Consider the following 26,120-nt stretch of genomic DNA (forward strand, 5'->3'; position numbering starts at 1 on the left):
AAAATCATGAATCTGGGCAACTAGATAGTCAGTGCTCTTAATTATGTCACTCATTCATTTCAACAAATGGCTGTTCAAAATACAATCTTTTTCTCTAGATTGTATTCATCACTTCTGTTTTAATAGAAAAAGAGGCAAAAATAAATCTCAATCATCTTCCTGAAATGTGCTATAACCACCAAAAATTACCAAATTATTTTTTTAAATCTCCTCTTGTTACAGAAAATCTCTATTACTATGCAATGTGGAAGCTAACAAAGACTATAAGAAATGTCACCTTTGTACTTCAAAACAGCCAACCAGTATATACACTGACAAGCTAAGAACGGGCAGCTATAAAGAGATGCATGACCTATGACAGAAAATGTAATTTCAAAGCTTTACAAAATCTGGTCCCATTTCATCAATGTCAAACATACATAATAATGTATAAGTCACAATACAAAACACAAAAACAGCACATATCATAGACATTTCCCAGCCATCCTAATCATAAAATTCAATTCAATCAAAATTGATTGATCAAGCTTTGATTAAATGTCAAGGTTAAAGTTCTGCTAATGGGATTTCAGAACACAGCGGGAAACAGGTCAACTTATGGGTCTAACTTACTATTGCTTTTCAAAATTTTATATAGCTTGACCTCTAAAATTTAAAATTCTACCTACTCTTCCACGTACTTAATTTGTAATTCCTATGTCACTCGTTCATTCAAAAAATATTTTCTGAACTACTGCTTTGTATCTAGGCACTGTTCTAGGCACTGACGCTACATTCATAAGTGAGACATAAATAGGAAAGAAGGATTTAAAGTAAGGGTGAAATTTTAAATAGGAAGGCCAAGAAATATCGGATAAGTAGAAAAGACAAAAACATAACATGTTAGGTATGAGGGCAATGAAGACAAATAAAACAAGGTAAGGGCAAAAAGAGTGAGGGAGAAATAAAGCCTATTTGAAAAAGTATTGTCAAGGAAGACGTTTTTGAAGAGGTAGCCTTTTAGCAGAGACTTAGAATGAAGTTAGAGACCTACTCACAGGATGGCATGGAGGAAGGGCACCCTACATCAGAAACCCTACGTGGAAGAAGGCTTGGCAAGTTCAAGGAACAGCAAGAGGTGTGTGTGGGAGGACTGGAAAGAACATGGGGCTGTGCGCAGTTCTCCTAACGATGGGCGAAGGCTGCACAGTTAACCATGCTGCATTTTGGGAGCCATACACTTAGTTTAGTGATATGCTGCAAATCAATTCAATGGATTATTAAAAAGTCATTATTATTCACAAAATATAAGTGTAGAGGTCAAAGAAAAGAGAAAGAATGATGAAACAAAGACTGAGCAACTGAACAACATATTACACTCTCTAAGAAAAACAAGGTGCACACACAGAAGGTGGCGAGATCCATTAGTGAGTTTTCAAAATTGCTATTGAGGAGAAAAAAAGAGAAAGAAAAGGCTGTAATAATTTATTTAGAGTATTTCCTCAGTTTGAAAGCATGATGCTTTGAGCAGGAATCTCCATTGGTTTGTAGGGCAGCCCTGATAACTCCTGCTGAAAGGGAACTGCGTGTCACCTATTCTGAAATCCCTACCATAGTGCCAAACACATGTAAGGTGCTTAGCAAATGGGCAGTGAGTGTATGGAAAAAAATATTCATGCTCCAACAAATCAGACACTTTGTTCATCTGCCCATGGTTCATTACATAGTTCCACTTGATTTGAAAATAAATAGTAAATACTCATAGAACCCTCAAAAAGGAAATAATTTTTACAAACCTATCTTGATCTATGTGCCCATTTGGGTAAAATTTCAAATAGAATAAAAGAGTATAGGTCTTAGTAGCAATGGGTTAAAACCAGCACATTGTACCTCATGATTGCATTATTGTATACATCTATGATTTAATAAAAAAAAAAAAAAAAACAGAAATTGAACTTTTCAGACCACTAGCACCTTAAAAACCTGGGGCTCAGGACATGTAACTCAGTGGGCAGGGCGCCAGCCACACACACCGGGGCTGGTGGGTTTGAACCTAGCCCAGACCTGCTAACCGACAACAACTACAACAAAAAATAGCCAGGCGTTGTGGCGGGAGTCTGTAGTCCCAGCTACTTGGGAGGCTGAGGCAAGAGAATCACTGAAGCCCAAGAGTTTGAGGTTGCTGTGAGCTGTGATGTCACAGCACTCTACCAAGGGCAACATAGTAAGACTGTGTCTTAAAAAAAAAAAAAAATGACATGGGCTTCTGCCAAGTTAGCAAGGGAAAATGCGCCTGCCTTCAAGACACCTTTTAGTCACTTTTTATTTATTTATTTATTTATTTTTGAGACAGAGTCTCACTATGTCATCCTCGGTAGAGTACTGTGGCATCACAGCTCACAGCAACTTCCAACTCTTGGGCTTAAGCAATTCCTTTACATCATTCTCCCAAGTAGCTGGGACTACATACAGGTGCCCACCACAGTGCCTGGCTTTTTTTTTTGTTGTAGCTGTCATTGTTGTTTAGCTGGCCTGGGTTGGGCTTGAACTCTCCAACCTTAGTGTATGTGGCTGGCACCGTAACCACTGCACTACAGGTGCTGAGCCCCTTTAGTCACTTTGGAAATAGCATGATAAGGACCTAATTTATCCAGCCAACAAACATTCTCAGAACACTCACTACACCAGAGCCATCCTAAGGCCTTGGTGATTCAAACATAAGAAGGAACAGTCTCTGCCTTTAAGAGTTAACTTGGGGTTTAAGGTTTGGTGTCTATTAAAGAAGGGAATAAGAGAGAGAAAGGAAGAAATAAACTACAATACGATGTAAAAAATGTTAAACCAAGAATAAACAAAGAATTATGATAGTACAGAGAAGGGAGTCATTTACCAAGTCCTCACAAAAGAGGTTACACCTGCAGCATAACTGTGGTTTTGCTTTGCAGTAACCTCAAATTATAAGAGGATAGAGACATTACTATTATAATCAGTTGTTCTTTCTCACTCTTTACAATGAGAAGGAAGAAGCACTATTTGTGAAAGACCTTGCAAAGACTAACCCCCCCAAATCTATATTTTTTTCAACATGTTTAAAAAATGAGCCTAACTTAAGGACTCTTAAGAAATCAGAGTCCCATCAAAGTTTGTGTAAGCAACATATCCCAAAACAATGATGCAAAATAACTTTATATTCTAATCACCCTCTGCTGTAATATAGTATAACTAAAGTATTCATTGCAATTTTTTCTCGTGGTAGAGGAATTGGGCATCCAAAAGCAGTGCAACGTCGTGCAATTATTTTGCAAACCAATTCTAAAATTTCAGGGGTAAAATTAAATGTTTATCTGAGCAATCATCAGAAGACCATATAAATAAACGCATTCAAATCTAAGGAGAAATGGCCTTTAAAAAAAAACAAAAAAAAAACTTTAGGGAACAGTAGCCCTTTTCTCTATACTGTCAATTTACAGTAGGAAAAGTCATTTCCATTCAGATTAAATTCACTTTGCGAAGAGGCAAGGAACAGAAGATAGAATTATATTCTGAAATCTTCATAAATATATATTTATAAAATACAATTTACATATCACTCACTATACAGATATAAAATTATTTCAAAATGATAAAGGCATTCCAGGCTTTTTCTTTTCTTCCCCCTTATTAGAACAAAGACTTGCTTTTCTTAGTACTCACAGTAATGCAAAATAAGGACTGTATTACATATTTTTGAGGCTTACTGAGCCACAACTCTAAACAAATTTAGGTTCAAATCCCAGCTGTACATACATAGACTTTCGCATGCTATTAAACCTCTGTAAATGTCAGCATTCTGCAATAAAATGGATAATATCAAGATTATCTGAAGACCAGATATACGTATGTGCCAAATATTTAGTAATTAATAAATGTTGCCTACTATCATTAATATTCAAACCTACAAATATGATATTGAGGGGAGGCAGCAGGGGAGGAATGAAGTAGTCAAATGATCCCCAATGTCAATAATAATCTCTTAACACTGCAAGTTTCCAGTAGCTAAACTTCAAATAAATGATTGGTCAGAACCATCATAATCCCTCATAGTGATTTAAGGTTTACGAGTAAATTTTATACTCGTCAATTCACATGTTACTAAAAATATGCAATGTGAGTAGAAGGCAGGGACTGTCAACTCATTTTAAAGATGAATCAACTCAAATTCAGAAAAGGTAAATCATGCAATTAATGACTGAGCCACACTGACTAGTGGACTAGCTCACTGCACATAAAAGATCTCACCAACAGATGTGCCATGTTATTCTTTTGCCTTCTGCCCCGATTGAGTGAATGACCTGAGCAAGGCATGCTGTGAACTCCTCCCTTCACTCAGCTGCCACTAATGAATTGCCCATCTTTGAACTATGCACTGAACCAAATATAACATATTCTCTTTGCTTCATTTTCAAGAAGAGATGTCCTGGCCTCCGAAAGACCACCAGGTGGGGAAAGACTCAATGGTTTCACATAGATTTGAGTCTATGTCACATGTTATAACCCAATTATCACAGATCCCTAAATTGAGACTAGGAGTATCAGGCTACTGGGAAAGTACTATTTTGCTTTCCCTTTTGTCTTTGAGTCTTTGGAATTTCATATGAAAAAAATTGTTAAACAAAGCAGGAAGCAGACATTCCTGAAGATGAGAAGTCTGTTCGTCTGAGATAAGCCACAGGAGGCAGGTATAGTAGAAGGTCTGTCTTGTATGTAGCCTAAGGCCAGATAATGATTACAAAGGATATCTTCCAGAAGTGCTGGGGGGTGGTACAGACAGAGGCTTACCACCTAATATTGTCAGAACTTTACTTCAATTTCTGAAAGACATAATTCAAACATACTGTTCTCCTAAAAACTGTTCTTAAAACAGAAAACAGTATATATTGAGTACACAGCAATAAAATCAGAGGCTTTCCAAGAATGGAATGTTTATGTTCATTACACTACAGTGATCTTGTTATTCTACAGACACTAACAGACACTACTGTCTGTTATACTACAGACACTATACTACAGCTTCAGAATCCTTTAAGAATAACTTTGGAAATAACTTTATTATTAGAAAAAAAGTTTAAATGGCTTACATTAAAATTATTACTTTTTTAATTTAAGTGTTTGGCATGAAACAAAAATGATTATTCAGAAAGGAGGCAAAATTCAGTTAACACAGTCACATACCAAGCTTCGGGCAGCAAAACAGAATATTCATGAGGAGAAGTGGTCTCTGGGAAGTTGGAGAGAATCGCAAGGCGATGAGGAAGCAGGTCAGAGCCATGATAAGTAAACAGAATTCCTAGGGCTTGTACATTACTTTCCTGTATAAAAAGCAAAAGGCAAATTTCTAATGTAACCTTAGAAATAAAGAAGTGATTTTATATGACAATATTAAAAATTTAAAATCAACTTTTCTATGCAGTGCTGATATGAAGTGCTGAAATATTCCTCATTTTTCCTTTTATCATTTTCTCAATCTAATGGTACAAAAACTTTATTTAAATTCAGAATAACAAATAAAATTTTTAAAAACTTCTACTCCATTTTCTCTATATTTAATATTACAACAAAAAGGAAATGTAATAGTAAATGCATGCAACAAATTTACTGCACAGCTCAAAAATTTAGAGTGTGTTAATAATAATAATTTTATTTACAATAAAGAAATTACCCGAGCATAAGTTCTTGCTGAGAGAACAATATTCTGATTTCTGAACTTCTTAAAGAATTCAGCATCATACCTCTGTTCCGATCCATAAGGCACACCCAGGATTTCCTGAGAGGAAACAGTTATTTCATGAAAAGGATTTTAAATATGGGTGACAAGAAAATATTAAAAAAAACCTATATAACTCTCCCTGTCTAATAAGGCCTGAATTAATTTCAACTATCAACTATTAACTAGAATAGATCTGCTTTTTGTTTATCAACTATTAACTAAAATAAATCTGCATTTTGTTTATTTTGTTATTTCAAAATAAACATAGGAATAATAAATGCTGGGTTTAAAAAAAAAAATCTATAATTAAATGTAATAGGTAATACAAATTAAGTTAATTACAGAAGAACCACCAAAATGAGCTACCTGGTAGAAATAATTAGGCAACAGTAATGTATGGCCATGTATTATAAGCATCTGTCCCCCTCTGTATGAGACTTCAGACTTTAGATTTATTATTGCTAAAATGAGCCAGGTAAAATTCAGATTGAACCATGCATTCATTCAAGAAATATTTATGGCGATCCACTATGTGCCAGGGGCACTGCTGATAGGCATTTGTGATACATGAACAATACACTTTCCCTGACCCTCCAAGTAGCTTCAAATTCCCTAGGGAAGACAAAGAGGCAGATGAAAACAGGTAAGTGGGAATGCACAGGAGGGTGCCACAACTGTTTCTGGGAGGACAGAGAAGGCCCCCAGCTGAAACATAAAAGACACAGAGGAGTTAGCCACAAATTGAGAGAATAGGTCTCTTCACCACAACGTATGACCCACGCCTTCTATGTTTAATAGGAAAATTCTAGATTCTTAACACACTGTATGTCACATAATTAATAATCAGTAAGTATTTGTTGACTGAATTTATTTACTGAGATAAGAAAGAGGATGAGAAGGCTTGGAGGAAAAAAGGAAGGGAGGCTGGCAAGTTGAGAGATTCACTGCAGATTTGTTGAGTTTGGTACCACAGTGTATCTAAAAGGAGTTGCCCAGGGGGCAGGTGAATACAGGCAGTCCCTGAGTCGCAAACATCTAACATACCACTCACACTACAAATATCTAAGTAACGTACAACGTGCACTTACAAACAGAGGCTATTACAGGTAATAGGTAAATGTACCTGTTCCAACTTACACATAAATTCAACTTAAGAACAAACCTACAGAACCAATCTTGTTCATAACCTAGGGACTGCCTGTGTATACAGGTCAGGAGTTTCAGACTAATGTAAGAGTTAGAGATACAAGATGGCAAGTCATTAACACACAGTGACCATGAGTCCAAAGGAGATTAAGTAGTATGAGTTGAAAGGACCATCAAGGAACAACATCATTTAAAGCTGTGGACCCCAACCTCTAGGTCACAGACCAGTACTGGTCCATGGCCTGCTGGTGATGAACAGCAGGTGACGGAGCGACACTTCATCTGTACTTACAGCTGCTCCCATGGCTCCATCCCTGCCTGAGCTCCACCTCCTGTCAGATCAACCCCAGCTTTAGATTTCACAAAAGTGTGAACCCTCCTGCACTCTGCACATGCAAGGCATCTAGGTTCATGCTCCTTAATGAGAATGATCTGGGATAGAGACAGAATGCACTTGAATCATCCTGAAACCATCCCTCCATGCCCCCCCAACCATGGAAAAAATAAAAATAGTTGGGGACCACTGATTTAAAAGATGAACAAGAAAAAGGGAATCTGCATCTGAAAAGTAGATGTACGATACCAGCCAGACAAGTAAAAGGCAAAAAAAGACTTGAACGCTAAAATAAAAGCCCTGAATCTCTATCATCACCAAAAAGCACTGTCTGGAACATTTCAATGTCTAGCACCCAACTCTTGGACCAACTGCTCCTGATCTTCCTTCTCACATACTAAGTGGCATTCCAGAAATTCCTCAACCACTTTTCTCTCTTCAGTAAGTTCCCCTTCATTCCTCTATTGATTCATTCACAATACCTACAAACAGTACTTCTCTCTCATATAAACACCACTCTTAAACTTACATACCCCAACTAGTTACCACCATCGTCCCTGCTCCCCTTCACAAGAAAACTTCTTGACAGAGGTCCCCACAACGATTGCTTCCATTCCCCCACTTTTCACTCTTCCCTAAACTTGCCCAGCCTCCAACAAAGATTCAGTTTAATTCCTTAAACAGCATGAGACCTTTCCAACTGAGGCCACAAACCATCCTAACTATTCTCCCACCTTGGTTCTTGCCACCCCCACTCCTCCCATCCTGTGGGCCAGATGCCCTGACTAATGTACTTTCTCAAGAGCATGACATCTGCTTTCATGCCACTAGGACTTCATAACCGCACACTGATCATCAGCATCAGCTACTAATCAGAAAAACCTCAGGAGTTCTTGATTCCTACTTATTTGGACAAATAACTTACCTTCCCTAAACTGTAAGAGGATAATGGTATCTGCCTCAAAGGATTGTTAGAAGAAATCTGCAACCAGCACATAGGAAAATGACTCACAAATAGTAAATTCTCAACAAATGTGTTAGTATTCTTACTTACTGGTTCAAATAGTCAACCAATATTTACTGAGCTCTTCAATGAGCCAAGTACTATTCTGAGTCCTGGGGATATACAGGAAGCAGCAAACAGGACAAAACCCCTGACTGTGGAGATTCCCTTCGTAGCCCCCTTGTAACAGCCTACTTCCTCAGTAAGGGCTAGTTGAAATCTTATGTCATATGCCGTCTTCTCTGACATCCCCAAGAAAAATCCCATGTTCTTCCTTATTCTTCCTCATTGAGTCCCCACCCCTTCTTTATCATCACTTAAAGCCTACACAATGTGGGCTCCACAAAGACTGTTCCTTGTTCATTTCTCTACTTCCAGCAATGGCACAATATCCAGCATACAGCAGGTACTCATACACAATTTAAATGAATGCATTTTTATCTCATTTATGATAATACTAACAGAACAAGCTATGTCTTCTCTCATTAAAATGCAATGCAATGTCTATCTCTACTACTATGTAACCGGTTACCCACTGTATGTGAACATTTTTATTACTAAAAATGTTATTTTTAAAAGACAAGGTCTCACTCTGATGCACAGGCTGGGCAATAGCAGAAACATGGCTCTCTGTAGCCTTGAACTCTTGGGCTCAAACAATCCTCCTTCCTTAGCCTTCCAAGCAGCTAGGAGTATAAGGTATGCACCACCATGCCCAGATAATTTTTGCTTTTGTAAAGATAGGGTTTCTTTTGTTGCCCAGATTGGTCACAACTCCTGGCCTCAAGCAATCCTCCTATCTTGGCCTCTCAAAGCACTAGGATTACAGGTGTGAGTCACCACACCTGGTCCCCTACATTTCAACAAATTCATAAAATTCACCTACTTTTCAAAAGCTCAGCTTACTTTTAAAAAGTGGGCTCAACGAATATTTGAAATGTCACTATTATAATGTACTTATTATTGCTATTCCCTGTATAATGTTATTGCTATACAGGGAATAGCAATTTAATAACTAAAAAATAATGAAAGAAATTAACTGGACAGTCAAATATAAAGCTCTTAAGTATCTTTTTAAAAGATATCATCATCATTGAAACTAAGGCTAAGTATAAAAATAATAATCTATATCTATTGAGACTTCTACAGTTCACAATGAGCTTTTTATACATTACCTCAAAATATCACAGAACTCAGACATAACAAAGAGACATGCTTTAAAGTAGTACAGCCATCCAGCAGCTAAACTAGTTGTGTCTATAAATAAAACTACTAGGAATTGTTCATAACTTGTTTACATGTCACAATAAACTATCAATGTTTTCTAATCACCACAGAAATAGCCCTCTTTTAGTATTATGTTTGAATACATTTCAGTTGTATTAGCAGGGTGAGGGAATGAAAGGCTTTTGGTTTTGCCTACAAGGTCAGAAGTTCTTGGGATGAGCATCACATTATCAGATGTGACATAAAAAGCCCACCACACACCAGTGCCCAGAGCCGAGAGAAGTGTGCCACTGACGGGAGAGGAAACACAGAAATTTATTTGAAAACCTGGGTAACTTCAGCTATGGGGGTCATGTGAAAAAGCAATCTAAACTATGCATATTTATTCAAATGTGGCTGGTTTCTATCATACTTGCACCTTTAATAATATCTAACTTGGTCTTATATACAGAGTGCTACTGAAATGTCCACCACGGGAACATCAGTGTTTATGTCCTTACAGATCGAATGTGAAATATACTGTTTTTAATTTCAAGTGTTTAATTATGTCCCAAATTATGATCAAAGATGAATCAACTAAATATAACCCACTAACAAATAATTAGAATAAAATGAATCAGAAATATTCATATTAAGATTATTAAAACCCAGGGCATACTAAAATCTGGTACTGTAAACAGCTGTGAGCTATTATCTTAAAATCAAAATATAAAATAAAAGTAAATTAAAAGGATATTAAATCTAGAAAACATCGATACACTAAAATGGCTAAGTATTTCCATTCCTTAAACTAACACAACAACTTCTGGTCTTTCACGATCTATCACAAGAGAACTTGCTTCTGTAAAAAGCTAATTTTTCCCATATAAATAGTTCTAAAAACAAAGAACATCCAATATTAGGGCAGCAAGAGCATTTATAATGACAGCTTAGATAAATATAATTGGTTTGTATAAAATTATTCCTTACCTCATATGTTGCAAGTCGGTCTAAGTAGGTTAACAATTTTAGTCTGCAGCGGCAAAGTTCCTTTTGTTCCAGTGTCAACCTGTTTTGAATAACTACATTAAGTCCCTTATATTTACATACAAGCACATTTTTATATGTGTTGAAATGAAAATGATTAATATTCCATTGAGCTCAAAACTCATGAAACAGTATACAAAAAGACAAGGGTAAGATAACAGTAAAAGCATTTGATGTTAAGTTGCCAAAATAATTTAGGGTAGTTATCATTAGTAACACACTGAAATGACTAGCTACTTTAAAGAAATTAGCAAATGAACAGTAAAAAATCATTTACTTTGAAAAGTTCACTAATTTAAGAAGTTCTCGTCTTTTCTTGAGCTTCTTTTCCTTTTTATTTTTGGCAGGCTCTTCCTCAGGTGGGGAAAGCTCCTCATAGGAAATATTATCAATGTCTACTTGACCAGGTAATATAAATCTGCAAGGAAAAAAACTATTTTGATTAACTTTTTTATTTCATGTCATGAAAAGCTGCATTCTCCTATTTTGACTGGTTTTTTATTGATTTACATAGAAACAATTATTTTTTTTGGCCAGGGCTGGGTTTGAACCTGCCACCTCTGGCATATGGGACCGGCGCCCTACTCCTTGAGCCACAGGCGCCGCCCAACAAAAACAATTATTAAAAGCAAAGTAATTCATTCATTATATTTATAGCATAGGCAAAAAGCCATCAGTAATCATCACAGACAGAAATTTAAATACAAGAAAATGAAAACTATTTTGGAAAACAGGTGGGATTAAATTCACCAGGGTAGGGACTGTCATGGTAGCTCACGCCTGTAATCCCAGCACGTGGGAGGCCAAGGCGGGTGGATTGCCTGAGTTCAAGACCAGCCTGACCCAGTGTGAGACCTCATCTCTAAAAACAGCTGGTTGTTGTGGTGGGCATCTGTCGTCCCAGTTACTCGTGAAGCTGAGGCAAGAGACTCACTTGAGCCCAAGAGTTTGATGTTGCTGTGAGCTATGCCGCCATGGCACTCTACTGAGGGCGACAAAGTGAGACTACTTCTCAAAAAAAAAAACAATTTTTGCACCATCTGCAGATGGTCAGTCTTAATTTTAATTATTTACTTCTCAGATACACTTTCACATTTAAGTTCTAAATGTCTGATAATGGCTCTTGTCAAATAACTTTATGACTATTATTACTATTTTTAACTGACATTTGAATGCTGTTTACAAGTTTATAAGGTGCTTTCACAGATACGGAATAATTTAATCACTCAAAGTAATTCTTTGAAGAAGATATAATCCTACAAACAAGGAAAGTGAAGCTCAGACTTGCCTAAAGCAGTTCATCTGAGTAGTAAACCAGCTAAGTGTACTACACCCCAGCTGAGAAACAGCCAGTGTTCGATAAACATTTGTAGAACTGGCTGTTTCCTCAGCACCGAGCTATCATATGCAAACATACTTAACTTAAAGGAAAGAAAGCTATGACCTCAGAAAAGAAAGCATTCATCAAGGCAACTACTCCATTACACAATAAACAAAGAAAAGTTTACCAAGCCCAATGTTAAAGCTTGCAAGTCTTCACAAAGTCACCTTTACTTTGAATCCAGTTCTTTCTATAACCAACCTTCCATCATCGGCTCCATTCCCTATTGCTAAAAGAGCCTCCAGGTCTGTGCCTTTTAAACCATACTGAAGTAGTTCTTTTGCAGCATCCACGTTTTCAGGAACTCTTTCCAAACACTCGTGGAGAACCCAGGATCGCTTCTTTATTTTGCTCTGAGCAGAAAGGAAATGAACAACAGAGGCATGAATAACCCAGGACATCTTACCATAAAGCTCTATCTGAGGTATTAATAGCTATTTAGAACTTGGCCACAGGTAACTGGCCTCTTGAGTTGCTCAACTGCCCTAATGGTGATTACAATTAGATGCAGAGACTGTGATTCCAAATGCTTCTGTCCTCTTCTAATGAGCCACATTGAAATACTAAGCACAATACTCTTGTTCTGAAATATAACAAGATCTTTCCAAACTTTTATAGTTGTCGCCTTTGGTTTGCATTTTAGCTGTATAATATAGTAGAAAATAAAGCAGAAAAGCATGATATGTTCTATTATAATTAATAAGAATGTTTATCTCTGAAGTGAAACTACTAAGGCATATGTCGCAGTTCTGTATTTTTTCAACCATGAGATGTATCAGAGAATGTAAATAATAACCTAATTGTAAAATGTTAAGCAATGTTGCTCCTTGGAAAGACCAAAAGCCTATTCCTCTCTACAGCTCTGTTCAAAATCCCTGACTTGCCCTTTTCCTAGAAACAGCTGTCGGAGTTATAGATTTGAAGTAAGATTTGACTCATACCCGACGCTCCTTTACACATTCCATCTTACCAATTCTTTCTTCGAATGTCTCTTAACTCACTTCCCTTTTCCTTATTTGCAGCCTCCATTGTAGTCTACATTACCAATACATAATGCTTAGGGAACTGAAGTTTCCTATTCTCCTTCCACACCACTTCTCTTCTGCATCATCTTCCTCTGAGCCTCCATGGTCAAAACTCCACAATGTGGACCAAAGCCTGACTCATCACAAACTTTGAACATCTTTGTAAACCCAAATCAATATCTTTCTAATTATATTTCCCATTGTTCGCTATTGTCAAATGTCAGCTCTAGCAAACAAATATTCTATGAAATACTTACTGGGCACCTGCCGTATACCAGGCACTGTACCAGACATAAGGATAAAGCAATGAATAAAACAGATTTAGTCGGGCTTCAATGCATCCAGTTTGGCATGAATTTTGCTCAGTGTCTTTTAATTTGTTCATACCATACGTCTATTAAGAATGCCTTCCTCTCTTCTAACTCTAGAAGGCTACTTTAAATCCTTACAAAGCTCTAGTCTAAACATCTTCACTATATAAAGCCTTCCATAACCACCAAGTCTACAATGATCACTACCTTCTCTGGGTTCTTGGGGGTGTTATCAGAAATCTTCTTGTAGGGTCATGTGTATTTTAAGAATGAATCCTGACTCCTCAGTAGGATTATAAGCTCCCTCTCTGCAAAACCCACATTTATGCATCCCCTGTATCCCTTCCCAGTCCCCAGCATAGTGCTTCTGCTCTATTTAATTAAACATTTAAATATCCACCCCCACAAAGTAAATTTACTTGCTTTGTCTCTCCTAACACCCCTTTGGTCTTCAGGGACCAAAACTAATCTTTATTATAACCCAGAAAAAGATATACACAAAAAATCATGAGCTCATTGTCCTAAACCATAAGAGGAGAAAGAAAAATAATATAGGTTTTGTGTTTTGATTTTCTAAATAAAATACAAGCAACTTTGTCTTCTTCCTTTTTTTAATTATCTCTCATCTCTGATACTTTATTTGTATTAATGTTAAGTTTATCATCCTCTTAGGTTGAAGCACCAACTTATTACACACAACTTTTTCACATTATATTTTTATTTTTAATTACTCACATACATAAATTATTAGGGAAATCAATTATCATTACATTTTTCCAATATTTCCTACAATCTTCCTAAATGCAAAAAATATTTTCCTTTCTAGATGTCAGATCAATAGCCCCAACTGTTTTGAACATGTCATGAGCGCAAGTACTGCCTTACCAAGATGTCAAAAGTCAAAACATACTGGCTTGCTATGAACTGTGTCCCTCCAAAATCATATGTTGAAAAACTAATTCCCATAGTTATGGTATTTGGATATGGGACCTCTGGGAAGTATTTAGGTCACAAGGCTGAAGCCCTCATGACAGCATTAGTGCCCTAATAAGAAAGACATTAATGAACCTGCTTCCTTTCTCTCTCTCTCTCTCCCCCCACCTCCCACCACATATGGACACAGCAAGAAGGAATACATCTACAAACCAGGAAGAGGGCCCTTGCCAGGAAATCAAATTGGCCAACACCTTAATATTGGATTTCTCAGCCTCCAGAACTGTGAGAAATAAATTTTTGTTGTTTAAGTCACTTAGACTACAGTGTTTTTGTTATAGCAGCCCAAATGACGGAGAAAAGGCTACATAACAACTTAAAACTATGGAAGACAGGTATCAGGAAGTATCCAATTGTGAGCTCATGCAAAAAAGGAGTATTCAGCAAGTTTAATATATTAATAACCTACTTATTGTGTCTCAGCTCAAAATTTCCCCTCACAGCAGGCTATGTGACACCATTTTTCTCATGTACAGCTGAAAGGACATTGCCAAGAGAGGGTGCTGGCAGGCCACTGCCAGGAAGGGTCTGACTCCTAGACCTGGTATGCTGTGGTTCTTCCTGCTCCCGGGCTTGGCAGCCAACAAGGCATGCACCAGGTGAGGAGGATGGAAGGGCACTTGTGTCCCTTTCCTCCTGCCAGGGACAACTTCCCCTTGAGGTTGACCAGCACTCCCATGGGCACATTCTTTCTCAGTAAATCTCCCAGGCACCTGAGAGAGAAGTGATGGGAAGCCCGCCTATAGGAGTGGGGAGTTTTTAATTGCCAGTCCTGACCTATCATGGTTCCTTATTTACCTACCAGCCTTGGGCTGCATCCATACTGGTAGGAGGCTTCCTGCTTGCCAGTACCTGAGGTTTTTGACTCCCCCCCCCACTTCAGCTCACTGGCTGCCTAGGTGCAGGCGTCCAGCTTTCTTCTCTTTCCCACATTGCCTGGACTGCCAACTTTGGTAACCATGGACCAGCCCTGGCCCCAGGCAACCTAGAAAACTTCTCTTCCATCCAATGTGTTTTAACTACCCCCTTGTTCGACAAGGTCTGAATGCCAGACAGGGAGAGGAGGCCTCCCTTCAGATTCATTTCTCCAGGGGTATGTTCCTTCAGCCCTGGGATATTTCTTAGAGTTCTCTTCACCCCTTTATAGTTAATCTGTGGTTATTATAAAATAAGTCTCCATATTGAAACTTTCCCTGTTCAAATTACACTATGGTTTCTCGCTCCTGATTAGACCCTGACTAATGTAGGTGAAGAGAGGTAACTACGTGGCTGTCAGGGAAAGGATTAGGCCAAGACAGCAGAGCTGGTTGCTTTATCAGTGAATATTTTGTTCACACATCTTCAGCACCAAAGTCTAGCTGCAGGGGCAAAAGAACCTGACAAGATAATTTTTTCAGGTGAGAAAAACATACTTCATTGGCTATAGAAAAGTCGGTAATGTAAAGTATTCTAAAATGAAGACTTATAACCAGAAGGTATTTCATGAATATGAATATTACCATGTTAGCAAAATACTGACACATACCAAATAATTCTGAATTGAAGCAATGTTGACTGCTGACTTCCTCCACTGCCTCTGATACACTAGGTCAGTATCCAGGCCATAGGTATGAGCCAAAGACAAGGCTTCCTCATAGTCTTCATTTTCAATCTTCAGACCAGGGAACAGAAACAAGAATGTTATATAACTGAATTATCCATAGGGTCCCAATGATAATATGATGAAAGATGGTAATTCCTGGGACCTATACAGCAGGTTATGAATTCCTATCCACTGTGGTACTAGAAGCCTACAGACATTTCAAGGAGCAAATAGATTAGGTATCTACTGAGACACGGAAAGTATAAAGCTCTTATTTCTCTTATTTATAGAGTAAACAATGACAAAACCAGGACAACAGTGTCACAGCCTAACTCCTACAACTATTTGTGCAGGATCACGATGTGACACAGTAACATGAACACAGCATTGGTAATCCTGGCTTTCCAAGCAGGGTTCTGACTGGAAAGCAAGTCTGCATTTCTTCCCTACACCGCAGCTGTAGTCTGAGTACACAGCTGACGCCAACACAGACAAAGAGAGAGCTAATGGCCACTTGAAGTGTGGCAAGAAAAACAGGCGGTGCCACAAAGTAGATAATCAGTTTAAGTGAATTCATCTCCTATCTATGGTTTTGATTTTGTTTACTTAGGTACAGAGAACAACATTATTTTTAAAAGCTATTTTCAAAAGCTTTATAACTGATATTTCTAGCATGCCAATGATCCAATCGTCCCTTTTTAAATATCTTCATTTATTGAAAAATTAGCTTTTTCTTAATAAAATAAAACAAAATCTTGAGGCTTTCAAATTTTATAGTGATAGCACACTCTCTCACCTTTCTCTGATAAAGCTCCTCTGGAGTCGTAGAGCGCAAACTCACGAGGCGATAGTTTTTGGTAATGGTTCGTGGCCGCTTCCGTGGTGGTGCAAATCGCTCCATTTCAGTCACTAAGTAAAGGCCCTGTTTTATATAACCAAAGTAGCGAGTCTTGGCAGATATTTCATGATCGGAATCAGAATCCTCTTCTCCCTCATCCTCTTCTCCAGCTCTAATCTCCAAACGAGATCGTTTGGGGGCAAGTTTAATCTCACACTAAATTAAAAAAGAAGATATGAAAGAAGATATGAAAACTAAAGACAACTTTTTAGAGTTAATACAAGAAAATAAATTTTTAATTCTACTCTGCTTTGATTCATTATTTCAGCCATGTGTTTCAGATTAACAGAAGAATTCAAAGGCACCCATGAAAACATTACACACATCAGTTCCAGAAACAAGCACATATATAATCAACTCCAAGTACCTAAAACTAAAGCCTATTTTAATAAGAAGTAATTAATACAGTCTTATAAATATATGCCTGGTAATTATTTTAGAAAAATAAAACAGCTAAGAATGTTACTTTCTTTTATTTTTAATTTTCTGTACCTGCTGCGGAAAAATAAGATTTTCTTTCCATCTTCTTGGAGAATGAACATGAAGGTATTTATATGTGCTTTACTGAGACCAGCGTTCCCTCATCCCATTTTAAAAATGTCTAAGAGCTTCACAAAGCTCTGGTTCTGAAAGCCTGGCTGTTAAAGATAACTTTCATTCTAGACTTAACAGAGTTGGCTTAGATTTTAAATTACAGTTCTCTATAAAGAACATCTTTAGACTCAGAAGCAAACTTTGGAGTAAAAAATATTTGTCAGTCTGCACTGCAGAAGTGAAAGCTATTGAAGGCTATTACTCTTGAAAAAACGTCAGTTAAGAATTTTAAATGACCAAAACCTAACTTTAAAAAAAGAGGCACTATTTTCATGTCTTTTGTTATGATAATCAAGATTTTATTACTAAAAGAACCAAAATTTTAAGTTGCTACACTTTGTAGAAACAGGTTAAAGACTGTATTTCTTAGGTGATAATACCACTCTATTGTAAGACAACAATTTCAGGGGGAAAAAAAAAAATCTATGATTTCAGTAAAGAAGAAATACTTTATAGAGAGCAAAATGACTACAAATGTTCCTCATTGTCTTAAATTGCTATTTTTAATAATTCAGTAAACAGGCCAGGAGCAATGGCTTACACTGGTAATCCTAGCACTCTGAGAAATCAAGACAGGTAGACTGCTTGAGCTCAGTAGTTCGAGACCAGCTTGAGCAAGAGCAAGACCCCATCTCTACTGAAAATAGAAAACCTAGCGGGGCATGATAGCGGGTGCCTGTAGTCCCAGCTACTAGGAAGATTGAGGCAAAAAAATCACTTGAGCCTGAGAGTTTGAGGTTGCTGTGACCTATGATGCCACCGCACTCTATAGAGGGCCACAAAGTGAGACTCTGTCTCACAAAATAAAAATAAATAAAAATTAAAAAAAAAATTCAGTAAACAATAGATTTTTTTTTTTTTTGGATACTGTACCCAATTGTCTCATTCTAATCACAGATTTTTGTTTCTAAAGGCAAGATTACATCATGGGACATCTAAAATAAAAGACCAGGTATTTAATTTTGGGGGAAATACACATTTATTTTCGAAGAGGAAAGCCTTACCTCCAAACTTAAAAATCCCCCATCATGGGTAGCAGTTACTTGTGGTGATGGTTCAAACCATTCACAGGACTTTCCCAGTAAATTCTTCAAAGTTTTCACTGACGAGACAGTTAAAGCACCAGAACATCGAGCCAAAGTCACAGCACTGTCTGCCCACCAGTTGACATCTATCAGTGGGTAAAAGGACTCTTTATCTAACGGGAGAAAACCAAACAAATACAGATGCATCAGCAAATGTGGTTTAAATACAACATATTAAGTATAATAGTTAATTTAAAAATCAAATTCACCTATATAATTTGGGCTCAAAAGGTATATTAAATAAGAAAAATAAAATCTAAGTTATCTCAAATTTTTACTTCAGGCAGGAGGTACGAAATGGTAATTCATTTAATGAGCTCCCAAGTGCCAACAACTGGTCAAAGTCTAAAGCTCTAGGGTTACAGAAGTAAATAAATTAAGGTCCTCCCTCTCAGGAATAACCTCTGGAGAAAGGTGTGTCACCATTTTCAATACCGTAACTTAAAAGGTAGGTGTACAAAGTTATGGAAGGTTTTGGAAAATGTATACATATCACTTTTAGACAAACCATGAAAGAGTAATACCCTTTAGAAAAATGTAAGACAGATAGGTAATTGTTTCTAGTGCTTGTTTCCTCTTAAATTTACCAGACAGTGAAAACATTCAAGGACAGAAAAGCGTTTTTAGAGATGAGAATAAATTATAGTTCACAGAGAAATTTTTTTTTATTAAATCATAGCTGTGTATGAAATTTAAAAGGAAATGCCATAATATTATAATTGTTACTTTTTTAAATCTCACCTGTTACACAAATGATAAGGTTTTAAGGAAATAGACATAACAGTAAACCATAAATTTAAAAACATACTTAAAGATTAGACTAAGAAGAGAGAGAGCTTTAAAATTTAAAATAATGAGTTATTCTCATTCTAATAAAATAATGAGAATAATGCATTATTTGAATGAAAACAAAGACCATAACAACAGTTTTTTCCAATGTAAGCCTGAGGCAATTCATATAAATAAGAAATTCTAAGAAAATGGGAAAAGCAGAGCTCCTGGGGCTTATACCTATATGTACAGTACAAAGAAAGATGAACAAGTCATTTTAATTGAATTCTACCTTCTACTTTGACAAATTATTATTTTTCCTCAAAAATGTTTCTGAACGAATATTTTTAATGATTACTTAACAAAAGCAGATGATTCAAAGCATAGAATTTGATACATAATATTAATCAATATTTATAATATTCATTAGATGTGAACCAAAAGTATTCAGGCAGTCCCCAGATTACAAATGAGACACTTGTATAGGTTTGTTCTTAAGGTGAATTTGTAATTAAGTTGAACAAGTACATCTGCCTATTACCTGTAGTAGAGTCTGTTCCCAAGTTTGAGTCAGATGTTAGCTGGATGTTTATAGCCCAGGAAATTACTATAATAGTTAGTCTCTGTTTGTAAGTGTAAGATATTAATAAATCAGGACTGCCTTATGTAATACAGATTGTAAACCTTGTGACTGTCACTGATTTTATAGGAGACACAAAAATTAATGGATGTTTTAACTTTGAGAACATCACCTAAAGAAAATGACCCTTAGTCAAAAGCCAAAAGTAAAAAACTCAAAGATAATTACTTTTATTTAGATGTAAATAATTTACATTTAATTTACATCTTAATTATTCTATTCATAAAACATATGCTCATTGTAAAAAAAAAAAAAAATCTTTAAATGAGATGTATGAAAAGAAAGCCCACCAACCTACCCAAGTTTCCTGCTAGTCCCCCAGAGAACACCTGAACAGGAGTGTCCTGTGAGTGCTGGAGTCTGAGAGCCATCTCAGTGCTGGCTTCTGGTAGGAGAGCTGGGCTGTATATCCCTTGCTTGTACATAGCCTTTGGGAAAGCCCAACCATCAAAAAACTTAATGGGTGGGGCCACATCTATGGTGCATCCTAGACTGGGTACAGGCGATTGCACTAATGTACACAGCTATGATTTAACAATAAAAAAATAAATAAATAAAATAAAATAAAAAACTGGATCTGTTGCCTTGACTCAATTCTATGAAACCGTGTGTCGAAGCAGAAGTATCTACAGACTTTTAAAATCATCTAAAGAGCACTTTCTATAATAAAAGATCTTCTTAAGGTTTTAATTATCATATTTCATATAACTCACCTTTGATTTTTTTTCTCCTCTCAATTGAGAGCCTCCAATCAGGATTAAGGTCATCATAGCCTGGCTAAATATGAAAATATGCACATGACTTCTTGAGTTAATTATGTAAGAAAATTATGAGACAATAATCAAGAACTATGGAATTTTTAAAACAACAAAATATAGAGATGATACCTTCCTTTGATCTGTCAGTTACAGGTATGTGAAAGCTTTTCCTCACTAACAGTCTAGAAAAGCAGTTGCTCTTACACTTAAAATGTGCCATACAGGTATTAAACAGCATGAATAAGAACAGTTAGATAGCAAAGTATACAATTAATACAAACAAAGGCAAGATACTCTAACATTCACTCCATCCACATGTACACATACACAGATACATACAGGAAGAGGGCAGCCATGTCACCGCAAATAAACACTGGCTTCTATACAAGTCCCAACCCTGCCCCATGGAAACTGAACAACCCCTCCAGGCCTTGGTTTTCACAGTTCTGACAATGAGCTAGGCAACCTCCATGTTACCTCTTAGTTCTAATTTTCCGTAACTAAAAACTTCCTAAGTAAAAAAGATAGATAACTATGCAATCCTCAAATCAATCTATTCATATTCATATTTTACTCTTATGGCAACATAGTGTCACAGTTACCTTTGAGAACATAATGGCACATCAACATCTCTCAAATATAAAACAATTATGATTAAGCCATTGCCAGACAATGTCTCAGCTCACTGGTACTTACATCTCCAGAATTACAATAGTATGAGGAAAGATCAGTAAAAAAATCACTGGGGTATTTATTTGAAATTGTAAATCAAAAAAGTGTTGCTATAACAGAATGTAGATTATCATCTAATGCAGTGGCCCTTTAATACAGTTCCAGTGGGTCGTGACCCACAGGTTGAGAACTGCTGATAATGCCACAAAATAAGCATGCATGTTTTATTATCAATTTACCAATGGTTCATACTTCAGAATATTAAAATATTTTTTTCCATAGCTTGAAAGAACTTTATGCTCTCCACTATTATAGTAAATCACTCACAGCAAGAACAGCTGTGAGTGTATTCTAACAATAGAAAACATAATCTTTAAACTTAATCAGAAAAAAAGTTACCATAAGAGGTTATTTGTTAATATATAACGAGGGAAGAAATGGAGTATCCCAGTTTACTTACTCATATAAAAAGATAATTAAGTTTCAAAGAATTAGATACAATAAGGTGCATATTATTGAAAATAATCAATTAAATTAAAACCTTATTTGATCATTTTAAGGTACTTTTTCAATGCCTTGGAATCACCAATACTACATGCTCTGACCATAAATATATACACCACCATTTCTTTATATGACACGCACACTTCCCTACTCACATCCTAGTAACAAAGAGAATATAGAATAAAACTTTAAGCCCCTCAAACAGAAATTAAGAGTCAGCCTTGGGTAAATTTAAGGACATAGAGATCACAATAAAATATGAGACAAAATCTTGAGGAAAAATTTTAAAAATAAATAATCTCATTGGCTTAAGTACTTTGCGAATTCAAAAACTGTGTCTTTATCAAAGTTAAATGATGAGACAGGACACCATGAAAAAGCAATACTTGTAGAATCAAGTTCTGCAGTCACCTGGGACTTCCCTGCACATTGCTTAAATAATGGGCATCACCTGTGAATTCAATTTTAAACACAAGGTGAAGACTCATTCTTCGGCATCTAGAACTCTCATACTATCCTTGTATTTCCAAGTCCATCACAGTGCACACCCATCATAGTAGCTAAATGCTGAATGAGTAAATGAATTAATCAGTCTTTTAAGTCACTGCAATCTAATTAGAATGTGTAAACTATCAAGACTACCTGACATTACACTAGTCTTCCTATACTCTCTCAAAAGTGTTGTTTCTTATATTTTCTCAATAAATACTGTACACTTACCATCATGAGAGACAGAAGGGGGAAAATATCAGACATTAAAGGCCCAAAACTCAAGCATGTAGAAAGCTAAGAAATGAATATCAACTACTATAACCCAAGGTCAAATTTGATAACTGCCTGAGGAGAGGTATAGATAAAAGTGCCAGAAGTCTTCAAAGATCGAAGAAAGAATTTTGGATATGAGCTTGAGAAAGATGAAGGGGATCCAAGAGGTACACGGAAAGCCTAATGATGTTATGATTTTAAGACTGAGTATGATTTGGATGTGGAAAAGAAATGGAGCTAGTCTGACAGCATAATGCGAACAGAAGTACAGAATTAAGAAAATACAAAGTTTACCCAAGGAAAAGAATGGACTGATTAAGTAAAGTACAGCACATTTTAATTACCTTCGTTTTCATTTGTTTGGGGCATTTGGGGAAGAATGTTAATGATATCATTTTTTTATTGAGATGAAATTAACATAACTTAAAATTAAAAGGCAAGATTTATATGATCTGAAGAAAAACCAGAGTATAACATGACTTAAAATTAACCATTTTTTAAATGAACAGTTCAGTGGCATTTTAGACATTTGCCACGTGGGTAACCACCATCTCTACCTGGTTCCAAAACATTTCTGTCACTCCAAAGAAAAACCACTCACACATTATGGAGTTATTCCCTATCTCTGGGCCCCAGCAACCACCACACTGCTCTCTATGTAAATCTACCTATTCTGGATATTTTATATACATGTAGTCATAAAATACAAGTTCAGACAATTAAGTCCACTAGAAAAAATGCTACAGACCTCACTGCTGAATATCATGAAGGTCACTGTTGAATTACCCCTGCTGATCATCTGGTGACCATAGTGATAGTCAGCAAGGCAACACATTTTCTAGGATGAGTTCACAAAATTAATTGTCAGAACTCAAGATAACAGCTCCAGTGGCCATTCCAGAAAGAGTTCCAACCTTGCTTTGAAGGGCAGATGAGGCACTGGCATCAGGGCATAGCTTCCAAAGGGAGTACCTCAAAGGTGCCCACAGTACATTTAGCAGTGAGGTATGTAGCACGTTTTCCAGAATGAGTTTGCAAACTTAATTGTCATATGTCGTATGTGACCTTTTGTGCTTAGCTTCTTTCACTTAGTATTATGTTCTCAAGGTTCACCCACACCCCAGTCATGTCAGCATTTCATTCTTTTCTGTAGCTGGAAAATATTCTGTTGTATGCATATACCACAATTTGTTTAACCATATACCTGCTAATGGACATTTGGATTACTTTCACCTTTTGGCTGTTGTGAATAGTCCTACTGTAAATGTATATGTCCATATATATGTTTGAATGCCTATTTCAAATTCTTTTGTGTATATACTTAGCTATTTGTATTTTTGCCTTGGAAGGACATAACAGATTAATGTTGACATCTGAACGAAATATTCAACATCACAGCACTTGGGTGTTTCATAAAATTATCTGTGTAGCATATTTAAGGGAAAAAATCATCAAACCATGAATGGATTAACAAATTGTGGTGTATGTATACTGTGGAATACTACATAGCCATAAAAATGGAGACTTTACAGCTTTTACATTTACCCGGAGGGAACTGAAACACATTCTTTTTAGTAAAGTATCTCAAGAACGGAAGAAAAAGCATCCAATGTACTCAGTACATATTAAGAAACCAATATATCATCACCTACATATCTATATGAATGATAAAACATGACTATAGTCCAGAAAGAAGGAAGAGAGAGGGAGAGTGGAGGGGAAGGGGGAGAGCGGGAAGAGGGACAGTATTTGGAGGGACCTCACCTATTGTGCACGATGCAATTGTACATGTCAAAACTACTAACAGTATAGTATAAACATCTTACCACAACAAATAAGTAAGATGATGGTTATGTCAGTCAGTCTGATTTAAGCATTCCACATTGTATATCAAATCAGCACATTGTACCTCATAATTGTACACAGTTACGATTTAATAAAAAAGAGAAAGAAACAAAGTAAAATAAATTTCTAAACTTCACTTTACTTCAGACAGAGGTGGACTGCCAAACTAGCAACCTGACAGTTGTCCTTTCCCACTGTCTGAGGTGACAGTCTCACTGTTCCCCTCACTCCATTAGTTTGCCCAAACTTAACTATCTTTCCACCTCAAAGGCTCTATGTGTGAGCAGAGTCATGGCAGGGCTATGCCTTACCACATCTCATACACACTCTGTAGATTAGTACTTGGTATGAAGAACCACCAAGCCCCCCATGACCCATAAGAAAGCTCTTGGTACCAGGTAGAGATATCCCAAGGGGCAATCTCTATGACACTAGTTTATAATTTGTTGGTGATCAGAACACAATGTCCCAAAGCATGGTGACTTGGCATGCTGAGTTCTTCTAAATGAAGGAGACTGGAGGGGGCTCAGGCTGCCTTAAGTCTGAAACAGCCTAATACACCTTCGCATTACAGTGAAGCAGTCATCCAGAGTAGCATGTCCTATCATCAATTTTGTACAGAAAGCTATTACGACTAACAGTGTCTTCTTTAGATTTAAGGATTTTATTTGCTGATTTTGTTTTTTACCACTAGAATCTAAATATAATGAAGTCCCTGCCTCCAACAACATAAAACATTTCAAATATTTATTCATTCCACAAATAGATAATATTTATTATTATTTAATATGCTAAGTCTACATTAGAGTATGTGGAAAAATATGACATCCAGTGTCTATTCTAAAAGAGCTCATCGTCCAAAAAAGTTGTGAAAACAGTTGTGGATTATATCAAGATTAATCAATAAACTGCCATCTTCCTCTTTATCCTTCACTGATTCATCCACTTAGCAAAATTAACCAATACTCACTGTGGGTCAAAAATAAAATAAAATTAAAATGAAAAAGATAAGTTCCCACTCCATTTTGTAGATCTAAAAAAGTACAAATAGGCAAGTAACAGAACTTCTTAAGAGAAAAATTAAGGCCAAAAATGAGATGTGAAGATATAACATATGGGAAGTGTTTGAAACGTAAATCACTTAAGCAATTTTACTATATTCCAGACATGAACAAAATTTAATACTCACAGATTTCTAGCCAGATGGATTTTCATATTGATAATGAAAGCCAAAGTATTTAATCAACTCAAAACTGGATAGAAGTAAATCAGAACAGGCACTTCCACTGCTATCTTTAATCATTAGGTTTCACAGAGAAAGTGCTCAATCACACAAAGCGTATTATAAAAACTAATAAAGTAGCAAATTGCATGAAGAAAGACCCAAATGAACTGAATTCACAATTTTGGTAAAGGACTTTAGGACTGAGCAAGGCAACAGCAACATTAGTTTCTGCTCAGGCAATGTTTCACCTAAAATTATAAACTGACTATAGTATATATTATTGCATAATCTACTTTAAACAGATTGGTTTGTCTATGCACTTCCAAAAGCAGCCGTAAGGAAGGCAAAGCTCTGCCCTCCCTGGCTGACCTCAGGGCACTTGACTGTTGCTAGAGGAATGAGATAGGAGTAGCAGTCTCACAGTTTGTCAGGGCCTGGGATTTCTCCTTAGAAGAATTGCAATGATGAGCACACACGAAGACAGTCATACATCTGATAAACAACCATATTATACCTCTCTCTTATTACTATTTGCACATTTCTAGGTCCTTTACATAATGAACTGCAAGACTCCAAGGGATGCCAGTCATGTAAACTGCACGGAGATATC

The 26,120-nt window shown here is 36.5% G+C and overlaps 1 protein-coding gene across 2 annotated transcripts in view; it reads right to left on the minus strand.

The window, feature by feature from the left end:
• The window catches only part of NBAS (NBAS subunit of NRZ tethering complex), a 408,191-nt gene that overhangs the window by 284,330 nt on the left and 97,741 nt on the right, over positions 1–26,120 (minus strand). For both annotated transcript variants that reach the window (XM_053587868.1, XM_053587869.1), the window contains 9 exons: positions 20,455–20,518; positions 18,250–18,443; positions 16,550–16,807; positions 15,697–15,822; positions 12,044–12,195; positions 10,739–10,879; positions 10,405–10,483; positions 5,678–5,782; positions 5,191–5,327 (listed from right to left, as the gene is read on the minus strand). In XM_053587868.1, coding sequence (XP_053443843.1) covers positions 5,191–5,327; positions 5,678–5,782; positions 10,405–10,483; positions 10,739–10,879; positions 12,044–12,195; positions 15,697–15,822; positions 16,550–16,807; positions 18,250–18,443; positions 20,455–20,518 — 1,256 coding nt within the window. The remainder of the gene's footprint in view (positions 1–5,190; positions 5,328–5,677; positions 5,783–10,404; positions 10,484–10,738; positions 10,880–12,043; positions 12,196–15,696; positions 15,823–16,549; positions 16,808–18,249; positions 18,444–20,454; positions 20,519–26,120) is intronic.

The sequence above is a fragment of the Nycticebus coucang genome, chromosome 4 (genome assembly GCF_027406575.1).
Source record: "Nycticebus coucang isolate mNycCou1 chromosome 4, mNycCou1.pri, whole genome shotgun sequence".
Taxonomy (NCBI): Eukaryota; Metazoa; Chordata; class Mammalia; order Primates; family Lorisidae; genus Nycticebus; species Nycticebus coucang.